Here is a 12,761-nt window from a genome sequence, read left to right as displayed (position 1 = left end):
ACGAAAATACCACCGCGATGTTGCTCATCTGTCTTTAACTTTCAAGCACACGTTTTAGACCTCTGGAGGCACAAGTCACGGCACAATATCGCCCCCCTGTGATCAAACATGGGCTTCACAGCTCATTATTTTTAAGGCTCATCCCAAAATCTGGACATTACAGTAATTAAAGCTTAATTTCACATGTATAAACTTTTAGTTATTGGCTGACCATCACAAATAGAACAAGGGCATCCATTATCCAATTGAAATGAAAACCCTACAAGGGTTTACGAAAACCTGGAAACTTTATTTGTTCTTTACAAAAACAAAAGATGACATGTACCTTGGAATGCTCGATGGTGAGTGTTACTTGTGGTCCAGTGTATCTTCTCCAGGACAGAAGGACACAAAAACAAGGTGGTCTGCACGTTCACTCCTTTGCCCCCCCCCCAAAAAACAGTCTGCTGTTGTAAGTCGTCATCTATTCTTTGGGCACAGCGAAAGGTACGTCCACGTCCAACTTGCCGCAATCGTGGACAACGACGTCTTTGAGAGGCTTGTCGTGGCTGTCTGTTTTCGTCTCCTCAATCTTCTTCACCACATCCTAAAAAGGACAGCACGTTAGCATGTGTCTTACCTCATTGCACCACTTTAGTCCATTAAAAATATCTCACTAATGCAATGTTTCCTCTCGAGCTGCAGTCATTAATACATTAAATCTATTAGAAAAAAGCTTTGACTTATAATTGTTTCAATTAGTCGATTGAGTGTAACTAATTTTTTTTTATAAAATCCAGACCGCATAAAAGGTAAAACAAATTGCAAAGTAAAAGATGGTATAACAAGGTAAAATACAGTAAATACACAAATAGGTAATAAAAGTACATTAAAAAGAAACAAAACAGGTAAACAGAAAGTAAAAAAGGTAAATACAAAGTAAAATACAAAAAAGGTAAATAGAAGGTAAAATGACAAATAAAGTTAAAGTTAAAGTACCAATGATTGTCACACACACTAGGTGTGGTGAAATTTGTCCTCTGCATTTGACCCAATCCCCTTGATCACCACATGGGAAGTGAGGGGAGCAGTGGGCAGCAGCGGTGCCACGCCCGGGAATCATTTATGGTGATTTAACCCCCATTTCCAACCCTTGATGCTGAGTGCCAAGCGGGGAGGCAATGGGTCCCATTTTTTTATAGTCTTTGGTATGACTCGGCCGGGGTTTGAACTCCCAACCTACCGATCTCAGGGCTGACACTCTAACCACTAGGCCACTGAGTAGGTGTAAATCAGGGGTGCCCACACTTTTTCTGCAGGCGAGCTACTTTTTAATTGACCAACTCGAGGGGATCTACCTCATTTATATATATCATTTATATTTATTTATTTATGAAAGAGACATTTTTGTAAACAAGTTAAATGTGTTTTATGATAATACAAGCATGTGTAACACATATAGATGTCTTTCTTTCACAAAGACAAGAATATAAGTTGGTGTATTACCTGATTCTGATGACTTGCATTGATTGGAATCAGACAGTAATGATGATAGCGCCCACATTTTCAAATGGAGGAGAAAAAAAGTTGTCCTTTCTGTACAATACCACATGAAAGTGGTTGGTTTTTGGCATCTAATTCATCCAGCTTCCATACACTTTACAAGAAAAACATTGGCGGCAAATTCCGTAGCTTGCTTGATTGACATTCACGGCACCCGAGGGTCTTGTGAGATGACGCTGGCTGCTGCCAGTTCATTATTATGAAAAAATGACAGAGAGGAAGGCGAGAAACACTTTATTTCAACAGACTTTCGCGCCGTCCCTTCCGTCAAAACTCTAAAGGCCGACTGCACATTTCCTATCTTCACAATAAAAGCCCTGCTTCATGCTGCCTGCGCTAACAAAATAAAAGTCTCAGAAAGCTGGCGTGCACAAGTGATGTGCACGCCAGCTTTCTGAGGGATCGCTTGTGCACGCCAGTTTTCCGAGACTCTGTATTTAGTTAGCGCAGGCAGCATGAAGCAGGGCTTTTATTGTGAAGATAGGAAATGTGCAGTCGGCCTTTAGAGATTTGACGGAAGGTACGGCGTGAGAGTCTGTTGAAATAAAAAGTGTTTCTCGCCTTCCTCCCGGTCATATTTTCATAATAATGATCTTGCAGCAGCCAGCGTCATCTCACAAGACCCTCCGGTACCGTGAATGTCATTTAAGTGACGTCTTGGTGAAGATTGATGATCACTAATTTTTAGGTCTATTTTTTTTAAAAGCCTGGCTGGAGATCGACTGACACACCCCCCGCGGTCGACTGGTAGCTCGCGATCGACGTAATGGGCACCCCTGGTGTAAATAGATGTAAAATAAGGTAAAAGTAGTAACAAAAAGGTAAATATGAATATAGAAGGTATATTAAGTTGAATAAATGGTAAAAGGAAAAAGATGATAAGGTCAAATGAGTCAAATAGAAGGTAAAAGAAGGAAAACAAGCAGAAGCAGCCGCCAGCTCAGTGTGTCAACAATAGCAGCGTAAGGCAGCTCACTGCTATCAATGCACTGCTAAAATAGTCTGTGTTGGCGATAATAACAATATCAATCATATTTGGTTAATTTTCAGGTCATGGTATGTAAATGGAAGAATCTTGGCGCTTTCTGGATGTTTTTAGAAATAGTATAATGAGCGTAATAGAGGTCCCGCCATCTGTGGACTCAACTGTTAGCTATTTATTTATGAATTTGAACGCACAAAAAAAGCCAAGCATATATGAGTTTCTGTCTTTCATAAAGATTGTGAATGATAAACAGCTCATCTCTTTTTCAGATTTCGCATATTTCCTGTAGGATTGATCTAATAATATGGCCAGAGTGCAGAAGCGTCACTACTGTGATGTAAATCTCTGAAAATAGCCAAAAGGTATTCACAGCGCAGTATTCAAAATCGCTGCCTAAATTTGTGGCATTTTGTGATGTTTAAACAGTCTTTTCAAATACTTTGCAGATTGTAAATACAATTGGATATGTTTAATGGATACAATGAAAAACAAATATGCATATAAAGTCAACTTGTTTTTCAACTCTACAGCTACTTTCAATAGAATTATAGAAAAGACATCAAATAAGTTAAACAGAAGGTACATAAAAGGTAAAAGAGGGAATATAGAATGTTAAGGAAGATCAAACAAGGTAAGAAACAGTAAAAAAAAAAAGGTAACTGAACAACTAAAAGTTGAAAATAGTGTATAAAAAGGTAAAGGAATAAACAAGGTAAAAAGTTAAACATCCATCCATCTCTACCGCGTATTCCCTTCAGGGTCATGGGGCTCGCTGGAGCCTATCTCAGCAACAATCAGTCGGAGGGCGAAGAATACCCTGGACAAGTCGCCACTTCATCACAGGGCCAACACAAATAGACAACATTCACACTCACATTCACACACCAGGGCCAATTTAGTGTTGCCAATCAACCTATCCCCAGGTGCATGTCTTTGGAAGTGGGAGGAAGCTGTAGGGAACCCACGCAGTCAGGAGATAAAAAGTAAAAGTTAAATAGAAGGTAAAAGACGACCAAGGAAGGTAAATAGAAGTTAATAAGGAGTATGGCAAGTACAAAATCTGTTTTTTTGTTTTTTTTTAACTATTTTCCCTTGAAAGATACATCAACGCTATAAAGTGGGTTATGTCCGAATAATCGAACAAATTTATGGATAGATTTCTTGATTACTAAAATGGATAGTTTTATCCATCCCATACATACTTGAATAAATATGTATTGGACAGAAATGAAAAGGAGGACAGCGGCATAGACGAGTGACATGTTTCGGACTCACCATTCCCTCCAGCACTTTGCCAAAGACCACGTGTTTGCCGTCCAGCCAAGTTGTCTGCACGGTGGTGATGAAGAACTGCGAGCCATTGGTGTCTTTGCCGGCGTTGGCCATGCTGAGCCAGCCGGGGCCGTGGTGCTTCAGCTTGAAGTTCTCGTCGGGGAAGCGGTCGCCGTAGATGCTCTTGCCTTCCCACGGACACACGCGGACAAAAGATTAGCATGACCGAGTATCGCCAGTTAGCACGAGGAAGGATGAAGACACACCTCCAGTTCCGTCTCCCTTAGTGAAGTCTCCTCCCTGGATCATGAACTGCTTAATCACGCGATGGAACTTGCTGCCTTTGTAGCCAAATCCTTTCTGGGGATGGAAAGAAAAACACAACCGCCATGATCTTCTGCAATACTTGGGGGCCGCCGAACCAAAACTGAACATTTTAATAACAATAGATTGCAACAATATGAAATTGGGTTAAAACACTTAGGCCGAGCTGTATATATATGTATATATAACGTTTTGGAGACTTGTGTATGCGTGTGCATATATACACACACACACATATATACATATATATACATATATACATATATATATATACATACATGTATACGTGTATATGTGTATATATATGTATATATATGTATGTATATGTATATATATATATATATATGCATGCATGCATGCGCACACACACACACACACACACACACACACACACACACACACACACACACACACATATATATATATATATATATATAAATAAATAAATAAATAATATGCACACGCATACACAAGTCTCCAAAACGTTAACCACCATGTTGCTACAATAAAAAACAAAGGAAAACAGGAAAAAGTTGTACTGTTTTATAGTATGTACACACACACACACACACACACACAATGATGATGTCAAGTTATCGATGGGAAAATGCATGTTTCGACAATATGATTTGCCTGAGCGGCTAGGAGAGTAAAATGGATGAAAAAACAGATTTTAAAAAAAAAAAAAAAAAAAAAAAAATATAAAAAAAAAAAAAAAAAAAAAAGAATATAATCATTTAATTTTTTTTTTTTTTAACTTGGGACTTTCGGCGGGCCGAATTTTGGGAGCTGGTGGGCCGCGTGCCGTAGTTTGAGGACCCCTGCTATAAATATTTAGTACTACTGTTATCATTCAATATTTGACAATAATATGTACTAATTACTTCTTTTTATTTGACATTTGTATTATTTACTGTAACTTCTATTAATATTTTTGTATTATTTATATTATTATTAACTAAAATGTATTACCATTTACACTATTATAATAACCAATATTAATTATAATTTACAAATCATATTTACCAATATTATTTGGGACCACTCACTCATCCCCTAAACACGCAACCACCCTGTCCTTGATGCCAAGGCAGGTACTTGAAACAGCAACTAGGAATCGAAAGCTAGCAACTGCAATCCATACACCCACAACACATCTCATCCGCTTGTGTTGTTGTGAACAACATCCTCGATGTCACATCAACTTACAAACACAGCAGCGGTCGCAACTTTTTTCAAACAGCTTCAAGTCTTCTTCACACGTCCAGCTGTGAACAGCAACCCACTTCACTCCTTCACAATAACAGCGCTGTGGGCCACATCCAGTTTGTCTGCGCTAACAAATTAAAGGTTTCAAAAATGTACCTTGCATAAGCACAATGTACTTAAATTATTGCACTTATTGATACATTTACACAATTATTATACTTTGACCTAAAATCCTGCTAAAAAATGTCCAAAGATGTGTTGCGCCAATAAATTAGATTTTGCATTTAATCAACATTTTAGAAAATTTTATTTGAAACAAAAAGCACACCCTTTACATAATATGGTGGTAAAATAAGTGTAAAAAGCAAAAATGGGAAATGAAAGTTTGAATGTAAAATCTGAATTATATTGATTTTTAAATTGCTATTGTTATTTAATATATTACTAATATTTTCCTGATATGGTTTATTCATTACTAATTCATATCCGATTTTTCACTATATTTGAAGTTGAGTTTTAGTGGTACAATAGTCTTGTTTTCAAAACAAATAATCGTACAATTAATGGTGATTACAATATCAATCAAAATAATTGTGATTATTATTTTTGCCATAATCATCCAGCCCTAGTAAACTCTTCATCTTCGACATCAGCTTTAAATGACACTGGTAAATCTCTGTCGTGAACAATATGGAACAGCAACACGTGACACGCAATGCCAATAACAGGACTAATCTACGTCAAGATGACCAATTTTTGGCAAAACAACTACGCCCGTGGTTTCAGAGCAAAAAAGCCCAGCACGGACTTACAGGAATTACCCAGGATGTGACAAAGTATTTCCAGGGAGTGGTCGAGTGACTGCCAAAAGGTGTCTAAACCGGTATATGTTATTTTTTGTTTAGAGGCTTGTAATTATGTTAAATATTTAAAAGGTAATAAACAGTTCTTCCATGCCTAAAAAAACGTCAAAGACCATGTATGGAATGATTGCCGAAAAAGAGTCTTTGAACATAAGGTGCAGGTCAGCGGCCATTTTGGTTTGCAGGTGCTGTTTTCAGTTATTCTGAGGAAGGCGGGGTTTAATTTTGTCCGCAAATCAATAAAAAATATACTTTGGATACACCGCATGAACAACAACAACCTTAGGCTTACTGAAACCCACTACAACCGACCACGCAGTCTGATAGTTTATATATCAATGATGAAATATTAACATTGCAACACATGCCAATATGGCCGGTTTAGTTTACTAAATTACAATTTTAAATTCCCCGCTGAGTTTCTTGTTGAAAACGTCACGGAATGATGACGCGTATGATGATGCGTGTTTGTGACTTCTCGGGTTGGAGCGGACATTTTAGCCCAGCACCACTTACGGCTAAAAGTCGTCTTTTTTCATCCCATAATGGCTTCTCTCCGAGACACTGGCGTTGACCGCAGCCATCCGACTTTCAGGTATGACTTTAGAATCTCACTAAAAGACTATTAACACAATAAGCAGAAAAGGGATTTTCCAAAATTATCCTAGTAAATTTGTCTAATTGCATCTGAAACGCTCACACTGCCGCCGCCCGGAGCCGTTGCTTTTTCTTTTTTGTGTGCTTCACTCTAACTTTCCTCAAATAAATAGGGAAATCGTCGCTTTTCTCGGTCCAAATAGCTCTTGCTGCTTAAGGCTAGAATTATAAACAATGTGAGGAGCCCTACAACCCATGACGCCACGAGCACATCGTTTGCTACTTCCGGTAAAGGCAAGGCTTTTTTATTAGCGAGCAAAAGTTATCGTCGATGTTCTCTACTAAATCCTTTCAGAAAAAATATGGCAATATCGCGAAATGATCAAGTATGACACATAGAATGGACCTGCTATCCCTGTTTAAATAAGAAAATCTCACTTCAGTAGGCCTTTGGAGCTACATGCCATTTGTTTTGGCTGTCCATTGTATTGGCATGTTTTTGCTTGTCAAAAAAGACCACATTTATTTGCAAGAATAATAAGACAACACTTTTAAGTCTTGACCAACCCCTGGAATTTGAAGGAAACATTTCTCACCTCTCCGGTTGCCAAGGCGACGAAGTTCTCCACCGTTTTGGGGACAGTCTTTCCGAACAACCCGATGACGACCCTCCCGATGTCCTCGTCCCCGATCCTCATATCAAAGTAGACCTGTTGATAAGGTGGCGTTAAAGTTGAAAATGACTAAATATTACACCTCCCAGCCACTAAGCGGCGTAATAACATGCTCTGTATGTGGAATTAATTTAAATAATCTTTTTGGGTACTTATTTTTGTGAACTGAATTTCCCTTTCATAGCAATACATATATATCCATTAATTTTTTCACTGCTTGTTCCTATATATATATATATATATATCTATATATCTATATATCTATATATCTATATCTATATATATATATCTATATATATATATATATAGGAACAAGCAGTGAAAAAATGAGCTGCAACCTTATCGTGGTAGAGGAGTTTGCGTGTCCCAATGATCCTAGGAACTATGTTGTCCGGGGGCATAAAGCCCCCTGGTAGGGTCTCCCAAGGCAAACAGGTTCTAGGTGAGGGATCAGACAAAGAGCAGCTCGAAGACCTTTATGAAGATGTTTTGGACACTCGGGTGAAGAGAGGGGCGGAGCTTTCTACCGATCACCACCTGGTGGTGAGTTGGCTGCGATGGTGGGGGAGGATGCCGGACAGACCTGGGAGGCCCAAACGCATTGTGAGGGTCTGCTGGGAACGTCTGGCAGAGTCTCCTGTCAGACAAAGTTTCAATTCCCACCTCCGGAAGAACTTTGAACATGTCACGAGGGAGATGCTGGACATTGAGTCCGAGTGGACCATGTTCCGCACCTCTATTGTCGAGGCGGCAGATCGGAGCTGTGGCCGCAAGGTAGTTGGTGCCTGTCGGGGCGGCAATCCTAAAACCCCTTGGTGGACACCAGCGGTGAGGGATGCCGTCAAGCTGAAGAAGGAGTCCTATCGGGTCCTTTTGGCTCATAGGACTCCGGAGGCAGTGGACAGGTACCGACAGGCCAAGCGGTGTGCAGCTTCAGCGGTCGCGGAGGCAAAAACTCGGACATGGGAAGAGTTCGGGGAAGCCATGGAAAACGACTTCCGGACGACTTCGAAGCGATTCTGGACCACCGTCCGCCGCCTCAGGAAGGGGAAGCAGTGCACTATCAACACCGTGTATGGTGCGGATGGTGTTCTGCTGACCTCGACTGCGGATGTGGTGGATAGGTGGAAGGAATACTTCGAAGACCTCCTCAATCCCACCAACACGTCTTCCTATGAGGAAGCAGTGCCTGGGGAATCTGTGGTGGACTCTCCTATTTCTGGGGCTGAGGTCGCTGAGGTAGTTAAAAAGCTCCTCGGTGGCAAGGCCCCAGGGGTGGACGAGATCCGCCCGGAGTTCCTTAAGGCTCTGGATGCTGTGGGGCTGTCTTGGTTGACAAGACTTTGCAGCATCGCGTGGACATCGGGGGCGGTACCTCTGGATTGGCAGACCGGGGTGGTGGTTTCTCTCTTTAAGAAGGGGGACCGGAGGGTGTGTTCCAACTATCGTGGGATCACACTCCTCAGCCTTCCCGGTAAGGTTTATTCAGGTGTACTGGAGAGGAGGCTACGTCGGATAGTCGAACCTCGGATTCAGGAGGAACAGTGTGGTTTTCGTCCTGGTCGTGGAACTGTGGACCAGCTCTATACTCTCGGCAGGGTTCTTGAGGGTGCATGGGAGTTTGCCCAACCAGTCTACATGTGCTTTGTGGACTTGGAGAAGGCATTCGACCGTGTCCCTCGGGAAGTCCTGTGGGGAGTGCTCAGAGAGTATGGGGTATCGGACTGTCTTATTGTGGTGGTCCGTTCCCTGTACGATCAGTGCCAGAGCTTGGTTCGCATTGCCGGCAGTAAGTCGAACACATTTCCAGTGAGGGTTGGACTCCGCCAAGGCTGTCCTTTGTCACCGATTCTGTTCATAACTTTTATGGACAGAATTTCTAGGCGCAGTCAAGGCGTTGAGGGGTTCCGGTTTGGTAACCGCAGGATTAGGTCTCTGCTTTTTGCAGATGATGTGGTCCTGATGGCTTCATCTGACCGGGATCTTCAGCTCTCGCTGGATCGGTTCGCAGCCGAGTGTGAAGCGACCGGAATGAGAATCAGCACCTCCAAGTCCGAGTCCATGGTTCTAGCCCGGAAAAGGGTGCAGTGCCATCTCCGGGTTGGGGAGGAGACCCTGCCCCAAGTGGAGGAGTTCAAGTACCTAGGAGTCTTGTTCACGAGTGAGGGAAGAGTGGATCGTGAGATCGACAGGCGGATCGGTGCGGCGTCTTCAGTAATGCGGACGTTGTACCGATCCGTTGTGGTGAAGAAGGAGCTGAGCCGGAAGGCAAAGCTCTCAATTTACCGGTCGATCTACGTTCCCACCCTCACCTATGGTCATGAGCTTTGGGTCATGACCGAAAGGATAAGATCACGGGTACAAGCGGCCGAAATGAGTTTCCTCCGCCGTGTGGCAGGTCTCTCCCTTAGAGATAGGGTGAGAAGCTCTGCCATCCGGGAGGAACTCAAAGTAAAGCCGCTGCTCCTTCACATCGAGAGGAGCCAGATGAGGTGGTTCGGGCATCTGGTCAGGATGCCACCCGAACGCCTCCCTAGGGAGGTGTTTAGGGCACGTCCAACCGGTAGGAGGCCACGGGGAAGACCCAGGACACGTTGGGAAGATTATGTCTCCCGGCTGACCTGGGAACGCCTCGGGATCCCCCGGGAAGAGCTAGACGAAGTGGCTGGGGAGAGGGAAGTCTGGGTTTCCCTGCTTAGGCTGTTGCCCCCGCGACCCGACCTCGGATAAGCGGAAGATGATGGATGGATAGATATTATATATATATATATATATATATATATATATATATATATATATATATATATATATATATATATATATATATATATATATATATATATATATATATATATATATATATATATATATATATATATATATATATATACACACACATGAGTCTTGAAGCAACAAATATTTATGCACTGAATTTTAAAAGACTATTTAAAGTACGGGACGCTGTGCCACGGTTGGGAGAGTGGCCGTGCCAGCAACCTGAGGGTTACTGGTTCGATCCCCACCTTCTACCAACCATGCCACATCTGTTGTGTCCTTGAGCAAGACACTTCACCCTTGCTCCTGATGGGTCGTGGTTGGCAGCTCCCGCCATCAGTGTGTGAATGTAGATTTAGTGTCAAAGTGCTTTGAGTTCCTTGCGGGTAGAAAAGCGCTATACAAGTATAACCCATTTACCCTTTAAAGGCCTACTGAAACCCACTACTACCGATCACGCAGTCTGATAGTTTATACATCAATGATGAAATATTAATATTGCAACACATGCCAATATGGCCTTTTTAGTTTACTAAATTGCAATTTTAAATTTCCCGCGAAGTGTCCTGTTGCAGCTGCGGACTATTACCTCCTCCCACCGGAGACACTGGCGGTCACCACACCACTCCGACTTTCAGGTACTATATAATCTCTCTACAACAATAGTAACACAATAGGCATATAAGGGATTTTCCAGAATTATACCAGTAAATGTGTCTAATAACATCTGAATCGCTCCCACTGCCCTCGCCTTTTTTTCTTCTTTCCTCTAGTCCTTCACTCTAACTTTCCTCATCCACGAATTGTTCATCCTCGCTCAAATTAATGGGGAAATTGTTGCTTTCCCGGTCCGAATCGCTCTCGCTGCTGGTGGCTATGATTGTAAACAATGTGAGGATGTGAGGAGCTCTACAACCAGTGACGTCACACGCACATCGTCTGCTACTTCTGGTAAAGGCAAGGCTTTTTTATTAGCGGCCAAAAGTTGCGAACTTTTTCGTCGATGTTCTTTACAAAATCCTTTCAGCAAAAATATGGCAATATCGCGAAATGATCAAGTATGACACATAGAATGGACCTGCTATCCCTGTTTGAATAAGAAAATCTAATTTCAGTAGGCCTTTAACGTTCCTAATTTTTAAGTACACACATTTTAATTCACTTCAATTTGATGTAAAAAAAGTGTCAAAAATAAAGCTTTCGTGATAAATAAACAAATTAAACTCCATATATTTGTATTTATGCTGCCAAAAAGGTAAGGCTTAACAGTTTTCATTTGACTGGGAGCATTGAAGTAATGCCTCGTCACAGCCACAGGAAATGCGTCCAATTTCCCAGCAGGCTGTAAACGCAACACTGGCACTAACAAAGGGAGATTGTAAAAGCTGTGTAGTAACCAGTATTAAATCTTAAAGTGGTCATAATGACCTTTTATTGAATGTAGGAAAACAACAACATAAATGTAAACAAGGCCTAAACATTTATTTAGGCTAAATGTTAAGCTAATCCTAAGGAATGTTAGCATTAGCTCGCTAGCTTGGACGTGACGTGGCGGTTAGTTCTTTCAGCTGTGATGCTAACATACCTTAGCGGTTACTTTAGGGCCCAACTTCTTCCCGTCCGCGGAAGAACCGCCGGGAAAGGCCAGGAAAATCACGGAACCCACGATGACGGTGGCTGCCACAAGGAACTTCATCCTCCTCTCGCAGAGTCTAACCATCAACGAAAAGACTAGCGGCCAGGGAGCGTCAAGCAGGCGCTGGTGGCTTTATAAGGTAGCGGGGGGAAGGTGCACGATGTTCGGGGAGGAGTCTGTCTGGCTGCCGTGGCGGGTTCAGCGTCTGCCTGCGAGGTCACGGGGACGTGACGTCATGACGCAGGGCTTTTTTTTCAGCCAATCACAACCAGACGCGTGCTGTTTTATTTTATTTATGCCGGATTTCCAGCTCCCCTTTTATTTATTTGATTATTTTAATCTACATTAGTTATAGAAAAAAATGTTTTAATCATCAATGTAAGCTATCCTGTTGAGTTAAAAAAAAAAAATTGACATTAGATCGATAGAGAGGGTTCCCTCAGGAAAATAAAAATTCCAGCAGCAGTGTACAGAATTGAGATCGAATTTGAAAAGTAGAAAGTAAATAATGGGGGTATAAATGGACATAAAATAGAAAATATTACATTAAAGGCCCACTGAAATGAGATTTTCTTTTATTTAAACGGGAATAGCAGGTCCATTCTATCTGTCATACTTGATCATTTCGCGATATTGCCATATTTTTGCTGAAAGGATTTAGTAGAGAACATCCACGATAAAGTTCGCAACTTTTGGTCGCTGATAGAAAAGCCCTGCCTTTACCGAAAGTATGTGCGCGTGACGTCACGAGTTGCAGGGCTCCACACATATTCACATTGTTTTTAATGGGAGCCACCAGCAGTAAGAGCAATTCGGACCGAGAAATTGACAATTTCCCCATTAATTTGAGCGAGGATGAAAGATTCCTGAATTAGGATATTGAT

At 41.7% G+C, this 12,761-nt stretch overlaps 1 protein-coding gene across 1 annotated transcript; it reads right to left on the bottom strand.

Moving 5' to 3' along the window:
- Window positions 1-268: 268 nt before the first annotated feature.
- Window positions 269-12,038, bottom strand: ppib (peptidylprolyl isomerase B (cyclophilin B)). The gene is made up of 5 exons (XM_061894531.1): window positions 11,827-12,038; window positions 7,389-7,502; window positions 4,066-4,159; window positions 3,803-3,987; window positions 269-586 (listed from the first exon to the last, which is right to left on the bottom strand). Exons 1-5 carry the CDS (start codon window positions 11,959-11,961, stop codon window positions 464-466), a joined length of 651 nt encoding a protein of 216 aa, XP_061750515.1. The 5' UTR covers window positions 11,962-12,038; the 3' UTR covers window positions 269-463.
- Window positions 12,039-12,761: the final 723 nt, after the last annotated feature.

Source organism: Nerophis ophidion, linkage group LG03 (assembly GCF_033978795.1).
Source record: "Nerophis ophidion isolate RoL-2023_Sa linkage group LG03, RoL_Noph_v1.0, whole genome shotgun sequence".
Classification (NCBI taxonomy): Eukaryota; Metazoa; Chordata; class Actinopteri; order Syngnathiformes; family Syngnathidae; genus Nerophis; species Nerophis ophidion.
Note: the sequence above shows the minus strand (reverse complement) of the source record. Positions and strands in the feature narration are given on the sequence as shown.

Coding starts and splice junctions, on each gene's coding strand:
- ppib (XM_061894531.1), bottom strand. CDS start 11,961: ATGGTTAGACTCTGCGAGAGGAGGATGAAGTTCCTTGTGGCAGCCACC. Junction 7,503..11,826: donor GCCCTAAAGTAACCGCTAAG/GTATGTTAGCAT, acceptor CCTTATCAACAG/GTCTACTTTGATATGAGGAT. Junction 4,160..7,388: donor TCGCCTTGGCAACCGGAGAG/GTGAGAAATGTT, acceptor TTCCATCCCCAG/AAAGGATTTGGCTACAAAGG.